This window comes from Botryllus schlosseri, chromosome 13, assembly GCF_051294905.1.
Source record: "Botryllus schlosseri isolate E-star chromosome 13, Bs_hap1, whole genome shotgun sequence".
Lineage (NCBI taxonomy): Eukaryota > Metazoa > Chordata > Ascidiacea > Stolidobranchia > Styelidae > Botryllus > Botryllus schlosseri.
This window is the reverse complement of record NC_137248.1, coordinates 23,257,832-23,276,843: the sequence shown is the minus strand read 5'-3', so window position 1 is coordinate 23,276,843 and position 19,012 is coordinate 23,257,832. Positions and strand designations below refer to the sequence as shown.

General features: G+C 40.9%; 1 protein-coding gene and 1 long non-coding RNA gene across 2 annotated transcripts in view; both read left to right on the top strand.

Annotated features, from left to right (window-relative positions):
- LOC145453786 (uncharacterized) overlaps nucleotides 1–19,012 on the top strand; it is a 495,978-nt gene that overhangs the window by 368,860 nt on the left and 108,106 nt on the right. The window lies entirely within an intron of this gene.
- LOC145453776 (uncharacterized) lies at nucleotides 8,477–10,442 on the top strand. The gene is made up of 2 exons (XM_080331766.1): nucleotides 8,477–10,340; nucleotides 10,404–10,442. The coding sequence occupies exon 1, from the start codon at nucleotides 9,220–9,222 to the stop codon at nucleotides 10,102–10,104; it is 885 nt and encodes a 294-aa protein (XP_080187892.1). The 5' UTR covers nucleotides 8,477–9,219; the 3' UTR covers nucleotides 10,105–10,340; nucleotides 10,404–10,442.

The window sequence follows — 19,012 nt, the reverse complement described above, 5'->3', positions numbered from 1 at the left end:
TCTCAGTAAGGTTTCTAACGCCTGTGAGTGGCTGTATCATAAAAATGTGCCGACCTATGTATTGGTTTGAATCTACCATAAGATTTGTCCGACCAACGATCAGGTGCGGGACTACAAGAGAGAAGACTTGTGAGGCCAACCCCTACGCGCCAGGACACATTATGTTTTGGCCAGCATATCGATAGGCGAAGTACGGTGCCAAAAAATTGCCGGCGATGAAATCAAAACGACCGTCGCTGGTTGGCTAATACCTTCGATATTGATACGTCCGGTCGTCAAAATGGCTGGTACGGAATAGTAAATATTCTGGGTAGAAAGTCAGTACAAATGCGACACGTGGCCAAATAACAGATTCTAATTTGAAGTCGCGTGCGTCAGACATGCATCATTGAGTTGCAGTGCGTACGACTGCTGTCTGCGCATTCTCTATATCGTATACAATCCGATTTATATAACGTATAGCCTACATGCCCGTAAAATGTAACATAGTTATTTTTAAAATGCATAGGTTTGGATGTGGGAGGTGGGATTGTTCAGATTTGAATATTTGCCGGAAACCACGTTCGCCGTGTTCCAAATGATAGTTTAGTATATAAAAACACTTTGATACGCGATTTTGGTCGTCTTCATCCTGATCTTCCTTCCCCTCAAAGCCCCCAAAGATCCACAGGACAATTCTCCTTACTACGGGATATGTAGTGTTGACCAGGTCACCGGTTTATTGCTTTGTGACGTCATCAGATGAAATTGGCCGTGTGGAGATAGGATTTTGCAATAAATACATATGTTTTGAAAATTTGTACCTAAATACAGTCCTATAAAGGGCATATGTATCTCCATTTTGCTCTGCACAACCTGTCCATCATGTTCATGGGAAGCATGTATTAGTCGCACGGTAGACATCGATGTGTTTTGGATCGTACATTGAAGAAGCGCGGTTGGTTGCAAGTCGAGAACAAATGCGGATTTTTCATGCTAGTTTTCAGTCAGAAGATAATATTTAAAGGTATGTAATGTCGGTAATACTTTTCTAAACTTCAAATTATCCGTAAAATACCGAGTTATCTTATTTTATGGTAGACTGCAATTTAGTTGGAGAAGAATGTATGAAACAATGCCTCAACACAATATTCTGCGCTTGACTTGTAGGTATTCTTGTCATATTCTACAGCTACACTTCGGCAACCTCTTTAACAGTTAGCACTTCTAACTAGAAGAACACAGTCAGACTTTGTGGTAGTCTTGGGGCGATTTTTTTTCAGATATAGCAAATAATGTAGAACCTGATATAGAGTCGGTAACTTGGAGTGACGAATACGTTCAGATGAATATCCGACCGAATAGGGACCAGAACATCAGACTAATTATAGTGAGCAGACTTGAATCTTGTTCATAGTGGGCCCGGTAAACCCCTTCTCCGCTTTGTTTCACACATTCTTCATCAACTTAATTGCAGTCTACCATAAAATAAGATGACTCAGTAATTTACAGATTATTTCAAGTTCAGAAAAGTATTGTTGACATTAAATACCTTTAAATGATATCTTCTGGCTGAAAACTAGCAGGAAATATCCGCATTTGTTCGTAACTTGCAACCAAACGCCGCTTCTTCAATGTACGATTCAAAACAAGTCGATTTCAACCGTGCAACCAACACATGCTTCCCACGAACATGATATACAGGTTGTGCAGAGCAAAACGGAGAGGCATATGCCATTTATAGGACTGCATTTAATTACAATTTTGAAAACGTATGCATTTTATTATGACATCCCATCTCCACACAGCCGTTTTCATATAATAATGTCACAAATCAATAAACCGGTGACATGGTCAACACTACATACCCCGTAGTAAGGAGAATTGCCTCGTGGATCTTTGGGGGCTTGAGGGGAAGGAAGCTCAGAATGAAGATGACCAAAATCGCGTATAAAAGTGTTTTTATATACAAAGCTATCATTTGGAATACGGCGAACGAGGTTTCCGGAAATTTTTTCAAATCTGAACAACGCTAGTGTGAGGCTTGGGTCGCGAGATGCCACTAAAACTCGGATTCGGGTCTCAGTCAAAATGGTTTAAGAATGACTGCTTTATATAATCGAATAAAAGCCTGCGTTTGGCTTATAAGTACGGCCCGCGAATCAATTCAGATGTTGATTGCGACCCGTCAGCTGAAAAGTTTGCCCACCCCTGAACTAGTGCGCTGTACTCCGGTAGGTAACTTTACGCTACAACTCCTGGTGAGTGTTCCAGATGTGCATTAGTGAGGCGTGTTCTGTTTCTTTTTATGAAGTTGATGTCTGAAAGACTGATTCACAACGATAAGTTGAATCAAACACGCTTGCAACCTTCATAGCGGCTGCGCATACACCACTGTACTTTGCCGTGTCAACAAGGCACCAATAGTTTCCGGAAGCCTGATGGGCTATGAGGTGGAGGCCATTTTGCAGTGTTACAATTTCAATCTCACACTGTTCAGCATCCGGATATGACAGATTCCATTATACCGGACAGCAGCAGCGATTACAGAAAATTGGAAACATGGCACTAAACTGCGTTGAGTGTAAGAGAAACAAACTGTGTCAAAAGATGCAATACGTAATGGGCATACAGATATTGAAAATTTGCTATTACCTCACGGCGAAATGCTACCGAATAGTAATGTTGTTTACTACTTTGGCATTGTCCTGGACGTCGAGCTACCATGACGTAACCCCCGTCGCTCGTTGGTCAAAACCGTGGACATTGATATGCCAGCGCCAGGTCACCGAAATGGTCGGCATTGTTCCGTCCTTGCAATTTAAGAAGACAGTAGTACAAATGCAAAATAAATGTGACCTCTGATGAAAATAACGCACCTCAATTTCCTCGTTAAGTCATGTTCTTGTCCCACCGATAAAATTGAGTATCAGCCTTATGCCGGTGCGCACCACGGAGCTATATAAACACGCCACATCCAGTGGTTTCCAACCTTTTATGGTCGCGACTCCATCTCCAATTTGAAAATGTTCCCTGGCGCAGATCAAAATTTGACTAACTGATTACTAAAAGAAGTCAGCACCTTTGCCCAGACTTACTCGCGGGCTTTTTTGGAAGCTGATTACGTTCAACATGTTCTCGAGCCCCAGAATAAAGGCAAACGACCCCCACGATTGGAACCACTATTCCACGGCCTGAACAACATCTAGGAATATACCGTTCTCGTATAATTGCGATTAGACTTATTCCAGTAAATGAACGTTGGTTTTATTAATATTTTATTGCTGTTTTGGCGAGGGTGGTAGTCCCCTTCATAAAATAAATAAAGGTTATAGTAAATCGCGCGTAGCGCGAAGAAAAATGTCATGCATCAGCATAAATATTCCCCAAAATAATGTTTTTATGTTGATTTACGAAAAAAAATATGAGGCTACGTCAAAATTCCGGACATTTGGCATATGTTAGAAATTACTCCCGGAGGCTAATTTGAACAGTGAATTTCCGGACATGTCAGCCTATACGCCATGTCACTCGCCCAGACGATCATACTAGACTCGTTTACTAGAATTGTTTTCTAACTCTTCATTAGATTAAAAAACTAATTCACAGGTAATATAAAAGCATGGTAACGACTAATTGCCTACAGAGAACAATAAGAGTAAAAGGTAAAGATACAGCAAAAACCTTAAACTTGAATAAATAACTAAACATACCCGTCAGTATTCGTGAATCCACGGATGGTTAATAATTTCATCTATCGTAAGCCGCGATTTTTCGTCTTTGCATAACATTCTTGTTATAAGGTCCATGTATGCATCGGACATATCGTACCCACGACGATGGCGAAGGTCGCATCTCATAATGTCTTCCGGACTTTCGAACGGGTCCGTACCTTCCACGATGATGTACAACAACACTCCTAGGCACCATAGATCGAGGCGGGGTCCATAGTAGGAATGTTCCGTGTACCATTCTGGAGGGTAATACATCAGTGTACCGGAGTAATGATGTTCCCGGGGTGTCTGAAATAGGGATTAACAATTGATTATATTACAAATCAATGTCATAAGTGTCTATGAAAGTTAACAATTGAAGCCTGCAATAAAATATTGACGTTGGCGCGTGGCGTCTTCACGAAATATGGACATGATAACAAATTTATTCCTGGATTGTGAAATATCAAATTAGCTTTTGTTTTCGATGTATTGAAATTGAAAATACTGTCCACATAAGTATGACCTGATGATAAATCGTCGGTAACGTACCTGCAACCTCATACCGCATCCAAAATCAATCAGCTTTGGTGCACAAGTGCGCGGATCCAGGAGTACATTTTCCGGCTTGATATCACGATGGACTACCCCGGATTCGTGACAGTGTGAAACTGCTAAAGCGACCTGATGCAAGACGCTTCGCGCGGTATCCTCTGAGAATTCGCCACAGTCGAGCTGCGACTGCCGAATATCGACAGCGCGGTTCGGTCTTTCCATCACGAGCACGAATTCGTCTTTTTCATCAAACCATTCAATCATACCGATGATTCCTGCAAAATTAAATGATAAGAATGGATCTGTAAGCAATTACTTCAAGTTATTACTCGGACCTCTGGGCATAATCGAGAACCTTTAGTCATTCGATTTGAGTTGCGAGTATTAAAAAGAATAGTGTGACATTACCATAGAGTTGGTCAGTAAGTCGAACGAAGGACCGTTATTCTATAAAGTACTGAAGTAGGTTATTATTACTACAACTAAACTCGAGCGGTACTTATTCACTTGTACTTCTACTTCACAGTTTTGAGTTTTTTTCCGTAAAACTAGGCCGAGAAACCTTAGCTTTTCTCACTACTTGCAAAGCGGTTCTTTTATTTCTATTTTAGTAGCAATTTCCTAAATTACGTCAACTTGAGTACCAACTACGCATGCTTTGACAACCTTCCTACAAGACTGCGATAAAGTTATTCATTGCGCAATCTCGTTTATGTTGGTATCAAAAGATTCGGCACGAATCCAAGCGATAAAAATGTAGTAACATACTTTCAATATGCTGTCTAGATAATATCAAAATTTATATATTGTACCATATCATTCAGAGCTCAATCTGCAAGTCATGAGAATCCTGGCTAATCATCACATGAAACGTGATCAAATCCAAATCCGTAAGATTTTCGTTATCTGTTTCCACTTGAAGTAGGTTTGACGTGTCTCGGAAATCGATTGGTCTATAATCGTAATCGAGTAAAATGTTCATTGTTCAACCGTACTTCTATATTAGAAGGGCTTCGCAGAGACACATTGTAATAAGCCCGAACATTTTCGGCTGACACTCGTCACAAGTTATCATCAGCATCTAGTAGAGAATTGGAAAGGACATGGTATATCGACAATCAACTTCTATTACTACACGAGTATGGCTACTCATATATACTCTGCTGAACAGGTAGGCCTACAAGCATGTATATCTTCGCTACCATGCGTATACGTGCAGCATATCGGCCGTAATAAACGTCAATAACTAACCTGGATGTTTCGACACAGACGCTTTGTGAAGAAGCTCGAATTCTATCGGTAACATGCAGCCTGAAAATCTAATGGTGATTATGTCTGCAAACCACAGAAATTTTGTTTCGATTAGCATATACGGCCAATTCCTAATATTTAATTATCAGCGGTGCAATTAACTTCATCCGCTCTAGACTTAAAGCCAGTCTGACGATCCATATTGAGTCCATATCACACTTTGAAGAAACTATCGGTATCGGCCATTTGCGCATAAGAAGAATATCGTCGATTTTTCCGTCTCTCAGAATGGTAGTAAGCAGTCAAAGAACTATAATATGTGACCGCTAGGCTAGGAATATTGATCAATTTCATATAGGGGAGATGTGGTTCCGATGGATCAAAAATTACAAAATGATCTCTGGCCCTTAAATCTTCAGCCGAGAATAGCAGATCTTTTGCTGGCTCGACACTTCGATACAAGCTCTACCTATCGCAGACATTTACATGAATATCCGCCTTTTCAAAAAATATTTATAAAAGTTTAAAATTTGTTGCTCGAACGTGTCATCGGTCCCCACCCGGTGGGTCCAAAGGCACACAACCATGGGACCTATGAGACATACCCTCAAAAACTCAAATTTGTTAACTTGTTTTGTTGTGTACTATAAGCTAAGCTACAGCAAGCCAATGAAGGATGTTTCTTCGCGACCTTCAAGAATAACATAGATTATATCAACTCAAATGTTGGCATAAAATCATGTTTTGATTTACGTCTAAACTTACAAAATTAGTGCCACATACATATTACCCGCAAATCGACATTTTGACTTTCAAATACCTCGTAATAGCGATAAAACACCGCAGGTAACTATGATTTACAGCCTATATATATGTAAGCGAGTTTCTGTTATTAAGTGATTAGTTGGTCCATCTATTTTACTTGATTCGGCTATGGTACCATAGGTCCCCCACCCCATAAATATTGTAATTGACTTGAAAATAGTCCACTCGAGGATGGTATTGATTCAAAAAATATATGCCTTTATATACCCTGATACAAGCCCTATACCTCACATCAAAAATTACGGCGGGTTGGTTAGTCTGAAAGGTGATATAGAAAAATGCAAATGTCGATCCAAATTTACTTTACACCCCCTAAAACGTAAATCATTCGTCACAGACCCCATAACTCATGCAGGTCGAATATTTTTGCATGTGAGGAAAGATTGTGTCAGCATGTACTTGTAGACAAAATCACGGAGTGTAATCATGGAATTATCATGGAGAATTTTTCAAGTATTTTCGGTCCCAGTGATCCATCGGTACCACATCTCCCCTAGCTCACGGGTGTCCAGATGCACTTTTTCGTATTTATATCATGTCCGAGCATATAAATGGCTGTAATGCTATTTAAAGACACGCTCTGGAGCTTTGAAAATTCACTATAATCTGGATCCTAGATGACATATGCGTTTAATATCAGCTGATCATATCGAGGAAGGTGCTAGATAATGGTTTCATCAGCATCGGTTCAAATATCCTAAATCAGTCAGGCTCTATTCAAAACCCACAGTGCGATGTGACAAACAAATAGGGGTTGAGAGGATGCCGAAATGACCATGTGCGAACTATAAATCCAACAACCTGCCCGTCTCCTTTACCAATATTATTATATTAACGCCAGTAGTAGTATAGATCGCTCGCGAACTAACATGGGCTCTTATGGGCGCACCCGACCGGTGCCGCGAAAACTCGTCCTGAACCGGTGACCCTTTCAGACCCCCCTTCCACCCGACCGGTGCCTGGGTTGGTATAGGCATCTCTCGACCGGTAACCCTTTTCGGTATAGGGATCTCTCGACCGGTGCCTCGAAACTCGTCTTGAACCGGTGACCCTTTTCGGTATAGGGATCACTCAACCGGTGCTAGTATAGCCATCTCTCGACCGGTAACCCTTTTCAGCATAGGGATCACTCAACCGGTGCCGCGAAAACTCGTCTTGAACCGGTGACCCTTTTCGGTATATGCATCTCTCGACCGGTGTTGAAGAAGTATCAGGTATGGTAAATAGTCACGTGATTGACTCTTAGTTAATGTGTATATCGTAAATTATTATATATGATGTAGATTAGTCGTGACAAATGACCGATCGTGTTCTAAGTCTTTCCTCACTATTGATCGCTAGCTGAATAAGACTTCAGATCGGATTATTCGCACCTTGTATACCGCTGTTTCGCACCCACAGAATAGTCTGCTGTTCACAGTCTCGACTTCACCGCGATAGCACAATTTTCGCACAGCGATCAGTAGAACAACACCGCGCTAACCCAGTTGTCGAATCACATAGGTCAAGCATTTTACACGAAATGAAATATTGTATTGTGGTATACAAATACGCAAACTATTCTTTCAATTCAACAAGTCTAGTTAACTGATCGATTTTCAATCTGCCGACACAGTTTTTAACACGAGTGAGTTGATATTTCTTCCCGGATACGAGCGAGGCTTTGTTCCATTGATCCAAAACCACCTCGCCAGTATCATCCTTCAATGTAAAACTGTATAATTTCAACTCCTTTCCGGTGCCGGAATTGACCATCTTCTCCTCTCGAGAAACACACGTAGCGGCGATCGACACGTATTCATCTTTATTCCCGTATACCGATTCACAGGTCAATAATGGGTATTCTTCAGTCGTATGTCTCGATTTTCCATGCGGGGTTACTGACGAAGCCCGTCCCAGTAATACAGCAGGTTTTCCAGTAAATTTGTCAATTTGGACCCAACCGGATTTGACCATAAGTTTTTTTCGTTTGTTGAATGCTTTCTCAATGGCCCCGAACAATTCACGATTGAAACACGTGAAAGATATCTCTTCATTATTACCATCGATGAATATACCTTTGAGATATTGACAAACGCCGCCTCTTTTGGGTGATGAAACGAATTTGACGCCGACGTGAAAATTTGAAGTTGATCCGACTTGCATGTTGTTGTTGACGCTGTTCGATGTCATATCGTTTGGTAAAGTGAGAGTCATCAACAAATCAATCGTCATTTATAGAATTAACCACGTGTTATAAAACAGGTTAACAGCCTTCGTATAACGCTGATGATCCGTGCGAATAGACTTGGTTTGAAGTAGACTTTACAGGAATTCTGTAGGAAATTACACCATTCACAAGTGGTAAAGGACACGAATGAATTTTCTTCTTACCCAGTCACTTATCAATGTACTGTAGTGAGTATTCAAGATGTCTGTTGTTAAATCTCTGTACACCGCGATGTTATGAATGTCGCTTTTCATCGCTGCAATGCTTATGACACTAAAAACACTATTCCAGTCGACGCCATATGATCGAATCGAGTTAACCAAGACAGCGAAATCACACTTTCGAACACGGTTCACGTTTTCTCCATGTACATAGAAATCTAGCACTCTGTGGATGAATTTTTCCGTTTCGCTCAAGGTGGGGGTTGTTAAGTTATGATAATACAGAAGGTAATTCTCAATGATCACACTAGTTGCCATAACGAGTAACTATCAACTGAAAAAGTAAACCACGACACCGCGAGGTGTTAAAATGGTGAAATATACCGCTCGATCACCTAGAAAGTAAGGGGTCTGTGTAAGCGTGTGAAAATTAAATCTATAAATAGACACCACCTCGACCCGGTTGTTATACTTCACTGTCGCGGACATAAACGTTGGTTGGAGCAGTTAGACCGATTATTATACAATGGCCGAGGCTCAGATAGATAATCTTGATAAATTTGGTTATGAACCAAACGCATTTGAATCGCAATTTGAAGAGAATGCGGATATCTTTGACACGATTAATCCTGGTGATCTGATGACGCCTGATTTAAGGGTTGAATCCGCAGAACGCGACTCTACGACAACGGTCGAAATGCGACCAAACCATGCAGATATAGCGCGCCAGGCGTGGCTGAAGTCGGGTCAACTAGCTAGAGAAAGCGTGATTAATAATCTCACGAACTTGGTGACGACGCCGTGTGTACCGACCGATGAGGCAACCGTTAGCATCGAATTACTGAGTACTGAGAAGCCGTCGACTTCTGGGGCGACGTTACCACGCTCCGCTGAGTCGCTATCAGTGGTTGATACTCCTAAATCTGCATCAACCGGGAAGAGGGTTCGAAAAAGAACAATATCGACGACGGTGGAGGTAGACATACCACCAGCTAAACAGCTTTGTAATGCGAAATCGAAAACTTCGAGTCGTACTGAACACAGACAGAAGGCTAGCAAGAAACCTGTGAAGTCTAAAACCGTGAGTGACGATGATTTTCTCGACGACGTGAAGGGTAAAAAGAAGCAAGAAGAAAAGCTATGTCAATACACAGTTGACAAGATGGTCAGCCACCTCCAGACTATTGACGTTGTTAAACCACATTTAGGTTCAATACTATGCTATGTTGACTCATTGATGGAGAAAAAAAATTTGACAGTCACAAAGCTCATGACTGACATCAAACGACTGCTTGCTGTCAAGGGTCAGCGCTGGAGTCTCGATGAGATTCAACCTGAATTAAATACCGCAACCGATGAGTACTTGCATCGACTTCTAGAAATTAGAACGAAATTGAAGTATAATTTGTGATTGTGCTGTATGATTTTCATTGTTGTGAGTGTGTATTCTCAATTTCTGTTTACCGTTTCAGATTTTACATTAGAGCCATAAATAATAGCTTCTGAAATTCAACCACTAGTGGCGCTGGCGCTCGTGTAATCTCGAATCAGCGGTTTAGGTCTTTCTCTCCGGGCGTCGAGCAGCGAACAACGTGGCTGGCTGTCTGGATATATTCAATCGCGGATTGCTGGATAAGGAGTTAATTAGTAAGTTATTCGGTACGATTACTTTGATTTATGAATATAATATGTTATTCGTTTATCCTACAGACAAAACAAGCGTCAGAATTGAAGCAAAGAATTGCATAGGTGAGTTATTACTGTTTAGAACTAGTGAACATGATGTAATTCTTTATGTTGTTGACAGACAGAGCAACTCAAGTTAAACGCACGAGTCTACTGGTAAGTTATCTGCTATAACACAACGTTAATGAGCATAGATTGATGTGTTGCTTGTTTTATTAAGCATAAAGAATCGAAGACACCGGCAAAGAAACTAGATTGTAAGTAAGACTAGTTTAATGTTCCCCAAGTGCTGAATTTGACCGCGTGTTATTAATTTTACAGATGAGTCGACGCAGACGGAATCGTGTTCGCGAAGAACCGAATGCACCACCAGAGATTGGGGACGAACGCCAAGAAGTTGTAAATCAGAACTTGCAAGCGATAAAATCGTATGTAGTGAAAAAGACTGGTCATGTGTATAATATTCGAGTCATCGGTCGGGAGCTAGCGGATGTTTTCCGTGATATACAAGCTATATTTTTCTCAGAGTCGACTCGTTTCAAAATCAATTTCGCGTATGCATTTATTTTGTACCACGTCGAGACTCTAAGATTTCGCTATTTTCATGCATCGGCGAATGTTGATAGTGTACTAGAAACACCAGCAGCGATTTCAACACTAGCTAAATTCAATGAATTTGTTGAATCTATTCGCTTGGAAACGGCGCTAGATTTATTACGAAATTCTCGACCAAACACAAAGTCACTGCCGGTCTGTCTGACTAATGTACAGTTTTATGTATATCCTACCGACGGTATGTTGATTGGTTGTGCTGGCATTAAGCTACCGATATGGCTCGCGAGAGCGAGATGCATCATGACATTCACTCGTCGGAAGAATAATACTAAATACAATGACAATCTGTGTGCTTTTCGCTGTATTGGTCACTCACTAGGAAAAGACACCAAAGATTTGGCCCAACAATTTACTTCGGTATATGGCATCAATGTAGAATCTGGTGTAACTCTTGACATGTTGGATGATATCGAGGACTTGTTTAATGTTGCTATATTTGTGTACACCAAGACCGAAGGTAGAGCGGTTGCACTCCGTCGTAGTACGTTTGAAGCGAAACCTGTGTACTTACATTTAGAAAGCAACCATTTCTGTCTCATTACCGATATATTCCGTTACGCTGAGAGCTATCAATGTGATGTTTGCGAAAGATTTTTCAATTTGCAGTATGAATTGACCAGACACAAATGTGCAACGGGTCCCGTTGAAGTGTTTCCGGGTGGCGTGTATACACCTCCTCTGAACATCTTTGAAAAACTTGATCTAGAAGGGGTGTTTGTTCCTCATCAGCTTCGTTATTTCAAACACCGTATCGCGTTCGACATAGAGAGCATGTTTGAAAAGTGTGATATTCCAGATTCCTCCAAAACTACATGGGAGTGCAAACATATCCCCATTTCTGTTAGTATATCATCTAATGTGGAAGGGTTCTTGGAACCTCATGTAATTGTCTCGAACGGTGACCCAAATGACTTGTGTGCGGAAATGGTTGATCATTTTCATGATATTCAAAGTGAGTCATTCAGATTGTTACAGATGGAATATCAACACTACTTGGACATGCTCGAAACTAAAATTACCGAAATGAAAGCACTCGATCCTTCCGAGAAAAAAATACCTCTTGAACGTTTACAAGAGGAGTTTATGCGATATTTAAAACAAATCCCTGTTTTGTCGTTCAATGGCGGTCGGTATGACTTGAACTGCCTCAAAGAGTACTTGATGGGTTTACTCGTTGATGAAAATCTGAGTGTATTGAAGCGCGGTAACAACTTCCTCTCTTTGACAACCAACAGACTGAAATTCTTGGACATTGTAAATTACTTGGCACCTGGGTTCTCGTACGATGCTTATTTGAAAGCCTTTAAATGCAGCGCCGCTAAAGGTCATTTTCCGTACGAGTTTCTGACTAGTTTGGAAAAGCTAGATTATACGAGTCTACCTAGCCACAGCGACTTTTACAGCTCGCTAAAAGGTCGTAATATATCCACAGCTGAATATGAAAACTGTTTGAAGGTTTGGAATGATAACAAAATGACTACTTTACATGATTATCTCAAATGGTACAACGCAATCGATACTCACTACTTCATTGAGGGGTTAGAAAAACAATTTCAATCTTTCAAAAGTCAATTCAGTGTGGATATATTCAAAGAAGCCGTCTCCCTACCTGGGGTTGTATCAAGACATCTTTTTAATAGCATTCCGCGTGATTTCACCTCGTTCAACGATAAACACCAAGATCTGGTTTCGCTATTTAGAGACAACTTAGTGGGTGGGCCGTCGGTCATTTTCCATCGATATCAAAAACAGGGTGAAACTCGAATCAAAGAATTTTTTTACAAGGAAAACGCTCAGATTACCCAACATGTAACAGGTCTGGACAGCAATTCGTTATACCTTTTTGCTTTGAGTGAACCTAGTCCAACTGGTTTCCCGGTACATTGGCAACCACTCGATGCTGAGTGTACTAAATTCAAACCTGTAAAGACCGCACCGAAATGGGGGAAGACAGCAGCTCAATTGTTAAACTGGTATTCGTATATTCACAATGTACATGTCCACCATGCTTTTAATGGACCCGAAATCCGCGTAGGAGCCCGTAATTACCCCGCTGATGGGTTCTATCGTAATTCAGCTGGTCAAGGGGTAATCTTGTCTTTTCTTGGGTGTCATTTTCACGCGCATCAATGCAGATTTGGCTGTGATGACCTGGAACGTCGAGAACGAACTAAACGTGTTCATGATTATTACAAAAGCCTCAATTATCAAGTCGTATGTAAATGGGAATGCGACTGGCGCACGGAGAAACAGGAAAATCCTGATATTGTGCGATATCTTAACGGAATTCAACCGCAATTAACTCGAGCCAAGTCTGTCACCGCGCATAAATTGATGGAGATGGTAATGACTGGTACATTCTTCGGATGCTTATCAGTCGATATTTTTACGCCAAAACATTTGCAAAGGAAGTTTGTTGAACTATGTCCGATATTCAAAAATACGATGGTGTCTCGCGAGCATTTGACAGGTCACATGAAGCAGTTCGCAATTGATCGTAAATTACTCACCAAACTAACGCGCATGTTGGTTGCTTCATACTGGGGCAAGAAAATCTTGTTGACCTCCGACTTGATCAAGTGGTATGTAGAGCACGGGTTGATTATATCCAAAATTCACGAAGCAGTCGAATTCACCAAAAAGACATGTTTTGACAACTTTGCGAAAAATGTCTCGGATTGTCGACGTGCTGGGGACCGTGACCCTGACCTTGAGATTATTGCCCTGACACAAAAATTAGCCGGAAACAGCAGCTATGGGCGGGTCTTGATGAACCCTCGTAAATTCAAACGAACCTCCTTCTGCGATAAAAGCGAATTGGACGTCAACGTGAAGGATCGTTTTTTTGTGAAATATGATGAATTGCACGCTGATCTATTTGAAATAACGAAGCGACCTAAAACGATCAAGTGGGGTAACTGTATTCAGGTGGGGTTCTGGGTTTATAACAATGCTAAGCTCAAGATGCTCTCCTTTTTTTATGACTGCTTGTGTAAATATTTCCGTGACGAGTGCTTCATGCTATTAATGATGGACACAGACTCCCTCTATCTTTCGCATTCAGCCTCATTCGATGATATTCTTATCCCCGAGAAAAGGGATGAATTTTATCTTGAATACGAGAACTGGTTTCCCCGCTATTTTTGTGATGAGCACCGAACTGAGTTTTTGACTGATCCGGTTTCTTTTGACCGATCGAGGCAGTGTTGCAAAGACACGTATGCCTATTACCTTCGTCAACCGGGTTTGATGAAAGTGGAGTACGAAGGTGGTACATCCTTCTGCGGACTCCAATCCAAAAATTACTTTTGCGATGGGCCAAAGAAAAAACTGGCTTCCAAAGGCCTCCAGAAATCCGCTCAAATCGACTTCAACACTTTTCTGGGGGTCTTGACATCTAAGGAAGCCGCGGGGGGAGTGAACAAGGGGTTTCGCTGCAGAGATGGGGGTGTTTATACGTACGAACAGCAGCGTAAAACATTATCCTATTTCTACGCCAAACGTAGAGTGCTTGAGGACGGTGTGTCAACCCTGCCATTAAATGTGTAATTGTATATTTTGTGTGCTATTGTATTTTATCTGTGTGTGTCTGCTATTATTATGATTTACTTGTATTTTTTATGTGCTAATGTGTCATTTGTTTTCCAGATGGATAACGCTATTTCATATATTGAGTCAGTAATGTCAGAATTGGATTTAAATAGTTTGCACAAAGAGACGCTTGAACTGGAGCAGGAATTAACACAGCTCTCGATTCACGGTACCGACGACAACTCACAAGACCGCACGATACCCGATCGATCCAAGGCGCGCCGTCGGGAACTAGACGAGAAATGGACCCGTGTCCGAAGTGTCTGCATAGAAGCGCTACTTCAACTACAATTTCCTGATCGAAAGACGCCGAGTGATAACCACATCCTATTCAACAGAGCAAAGCTGACAAATTATGTGGTCTTGGGAAAAAATTGTTCGTGGGTACCGCTTTTCGGTCACGAAGAGAGACAAACCTACTTGAGAACCCGCAAGCGACATCGAAAATTCCAATTTTTCCTTGATCAACATAGAGTCGCAAACAGTTTGAAACGACCTCGTTCTGACTCTGAAAGTAGCGATGCTACAACCGATGATTTTTGCAAGCATGATTCTCTTGGTCATTGTGAACATAATCTGTGGTGAACACTGATAGTTTTAGGTGAAACTTTGTTTACAATCTGTGGGTGTTTTCGAAATGTCAACCTGCAATGGAAACATTTTAGTAACAATATTTTCTGATATCTGTGTCTTGTTTTTACAGATGGCTAGTGATTACATAATATCTGTTCTGGAACAAGCAGGGCTGAGTCGGTTACACGAAAAGACACTTGTACAACGCCGCGATCATGTACACTTCGTGGAGCTGTATTTGAATCGAGAGATATCGCATGAATTATACGAACAACGCGTATCGATACAACTTAAAGATTTAAAAGAGTGTTCAAAAGGTGAGATCTATAGTTGTTATAGTAACACTGCTAGATTTTAAAGCACTGTGAACGTATTATGAATCCTCTTATGTGATTTATTATTTTGCAGATTGGGATCAGCTGCTTGACAACCTGAATAAAGCGTTTGTAACACTACAACTTCCACTGACGAAATTACGAGGGACAGATGAAGATTTCATAACCCGGGGAAAATTGTTAAATCGAACTCTACTGGGATTATATATTCCGCTAGAACAAGATGACTACAATAGTGGATATTCCCAACCTTGTTGATATATAAACACATGCGCTTTATCGAGTTTTCAATAAACAACAAATGATGGAATTGATCCATCCATTCGCGTGTATTGTGAGTGGTCCTTCAAGAAGTGGGAAGACTACTTTTGTTGCAAAGCTGATTAGGCATGCGACATCAATGATTAAACCTAGTGTGTCCAGGGTCGTATATTGTTACAATAATTATCAGGAGGTTTTCAAGACGATGCATAACGTAGAATTCCACGCTGGTCTAGATATTTTAGAAGAGTTGAAGGTTTGCTCTGAAGACACCTTGATTATAGTGGATGATTTCATGACTGAGACGGCGAAAATTGCAGACTACTTTACAAGATTTTCTCATCATTCAGCCAAGTCAATTTGCTATGTCACACAGAACCTGTACCACAAGGGTAAAGGAGCACGTGACTTGAGTCTCTCAAGCTCGTATATGGTGATTTTCAAGAATCCGCGCGACCAACAGCAGATCAGTTTTCTTGGTCGACAAATGTACCCAAACTCTAGATTTTTAACAGAGGCTTATCGTGACGCTGCTAGACAACCTCATAGTTATTTATTCCTCGATCTCACGCAAGAAGCACCTGAAAATCGACGAGTTATGACCAATATATTTCCTGGTGAAACCATGGTGGTTTATAGCCCGATGGTATAAATAGCCAAGCACAGAGACGACTTTAAACTCAAAATGACCAAGGTACCAGCTCGGACACGGCGGCATATACCCACACTAGAGTTTCTACATAAAAGTAAACCCGAGATACGCAAGCAAATTATATCGGGTGCCAGCAAAGAGTTGATCGAGTGTATATGTGATTGTACAAAGAACGTTTTAAACGGTAACATCCCTCTTTCAAAGTATAAAAGAAAGCGACTATCAGCTCATAAATGTAGTTTACGTCGACTTGTCAGGAAAGACATCCCTATTCGACATAAAAAACGTATGTTTAATCAGAATGGGGGTATGTTTATGACTCTATTATCAAGCATCCTACCCGTCGTCACTGGTTTACTTGGTAATCTTTTCAAAAAATGACTTCTTTTAAAAAAATCTTCATAAATCCGAGCCCGATCACCGGCGCTGACGTTCAGAAATTGAATTTGGATATCGACAAATGTATGAGTGACATATTACAGATGAACATACCCCAAGAACGAAAATTAGCCTTATATAACGACGCGCTAAATCGTTATCAAATAAAACACGACACGCTGAATCAACCGATGAAAATCGATATATCAGAACAAAGGAGTCTATTTTCGGCTAGTGAGTTGGACGCGCTGCGACGTCTGATCAAGGGTGAACCATCAAGGATTCCTATACCATCACCGAGTAGCCAACGAAGCAAAGTAAAGACTCAGCATGCTCCGACGAAAAGCGGTCGTACACCCAAGACCCCGAGACGATACGGATGGGAGCCATACTAAATATTTCACGCCAGGGCTACCCGGTAGTTATCGCGGTGCATACGTATTCTCTAGAGGGCGGAATAGAGCCAAAGTCAAGGAGTTTCTTTCGAGCAAGGACGCGTACACAAAACATTTTCCCTACCGAAAGAAATTTAAGAGACCTAGAGTGATTACGTCCGGTCTCGGTGTTCAGTATCAAACCGATCTCATGCATATGCAAAATCTTTCGAAAGAAAACGATAATTTTAAATATGTGTTGGTGACGATCGATTGTTTCAGTCGATTTTTATATCTGTACCCACTCAAGAACAAAACCTCGCAAGGTATTATTCGCGGATTCAAGGAAATATTTAAGGATCGTATACCTCATGTTATTCAAAGTGATCAGGGTTCTGAGTTTACTAATCGTGCGTTTCAGGCTTTCTTAAAAGAGAACAATGTGCGACATTTTCATACAAATAGTGAACTGAAAGCATCGATATGCGAGCGTGTTATTCGTACTCTGAAGCAAGTGTTATACCGTTATTTCACGCATAATAATACTTTGAATTATGTCTGTGTCCTGTCTGAGATATGTCAGGGGTATAACACTACTTTTCACGTGGCTATAGGGTGTCCTCCGGCGGATGTTAATTATTCAAATCAAGAACAAATTTTCCATAAGTTATACGGTGACATGACCCCTAAAAAACCCGAGCTAGCTATTGGCACACCAGTCAGGATTTCGAAATCACGTGGTAATTTTGTAAAAAGTGCCTTGGCGAGTTGGACCGAAGAAATCTTTTTCGTATCTGAATGTCGTAAAGGTGATCCCCCTACATATCAGTTGAAAGACTACCACGGTGAAGTTATAGACGGTAGATTCCAACGTGAAGAGTTACAACCAATAACTAAAAATAATAATATTTACAATATCGAAAAAATCCTGTCTACTCGCAAGAAAGGAAAGAAAACGCAATATCTTGTAAAATGGTTGGGTTACCCGTCTAAATTTAATTCCTGGGTCTCGGATTTGTATAAATAGACACTGAAAATGTTGTTCAACCAAACTATGGATTCTGATTCCGTCTCATCTCGCATGGGTCAAGTCTCGAACAGTCTGAAAAACCAGATTGTGTTTATTGTACAGATTTGTATGTTAGTGTGTGTAATCGTGTTTTCATTATATCAAATTTCTGTCGGGGTGGATCGTGAAATATATTTAACGCTACTGTCTTCTTCACTTGGTTATTTATTACCGAATCCATCACCTCACCGTATATGTTGAAAGAAACAATAAAATGTTGTTGACTCTACCTTCGAATGCGAGTTTGGATTAATTTCCGAATACTAGCACAGATTTTCAAACAGAACTTTACAAAGAATTAGAAATGAATCGCCATGAGCTGGGATTATGTGAGCTGACCTTCCCCCATGACTTTCAGCCGCGAATTGAAGTGACAGCGAAAAGTATCGGTTTTGGATTTGTCGATGCAAATGGACACACCGAACGGTATTATATTCCCGAAGGCTCGTATTACAACATCGGTGAAATGTTAGAATCGTACGAGAAATATTACATGGGGGACATTTTCATTTTACAAGGATTCGGAGACTTTAGAATCACATTCAGAAGATTAGTCACGAGTAAAAAAAGACCCAAGCAGGGTGTACCCATAAATACCGACACCGCAGACTCTAGCGCCAGACACGTACCCCGTACCACACATGATTCACCCGAGCCTTACGGACTGACACCACTTGGTTCTGTGTTGGACACAATAACATTTAGACGCGTTGTATCTCGTCGCCGCGGTGTGGTAGAATTTATATTTACACCTGCGATAAAGTTGGAACGGATTGATAAGGTTT

Excerpts from the sequence above, each read along its gene's own strand:
- LOC145453776 (XM_080331766.1), top strand. The coding sequence starts at position 9,220 with ATGGCCGAGGCTCAGATAGATAATCTTGATAAATTTGGTTATGAACCA.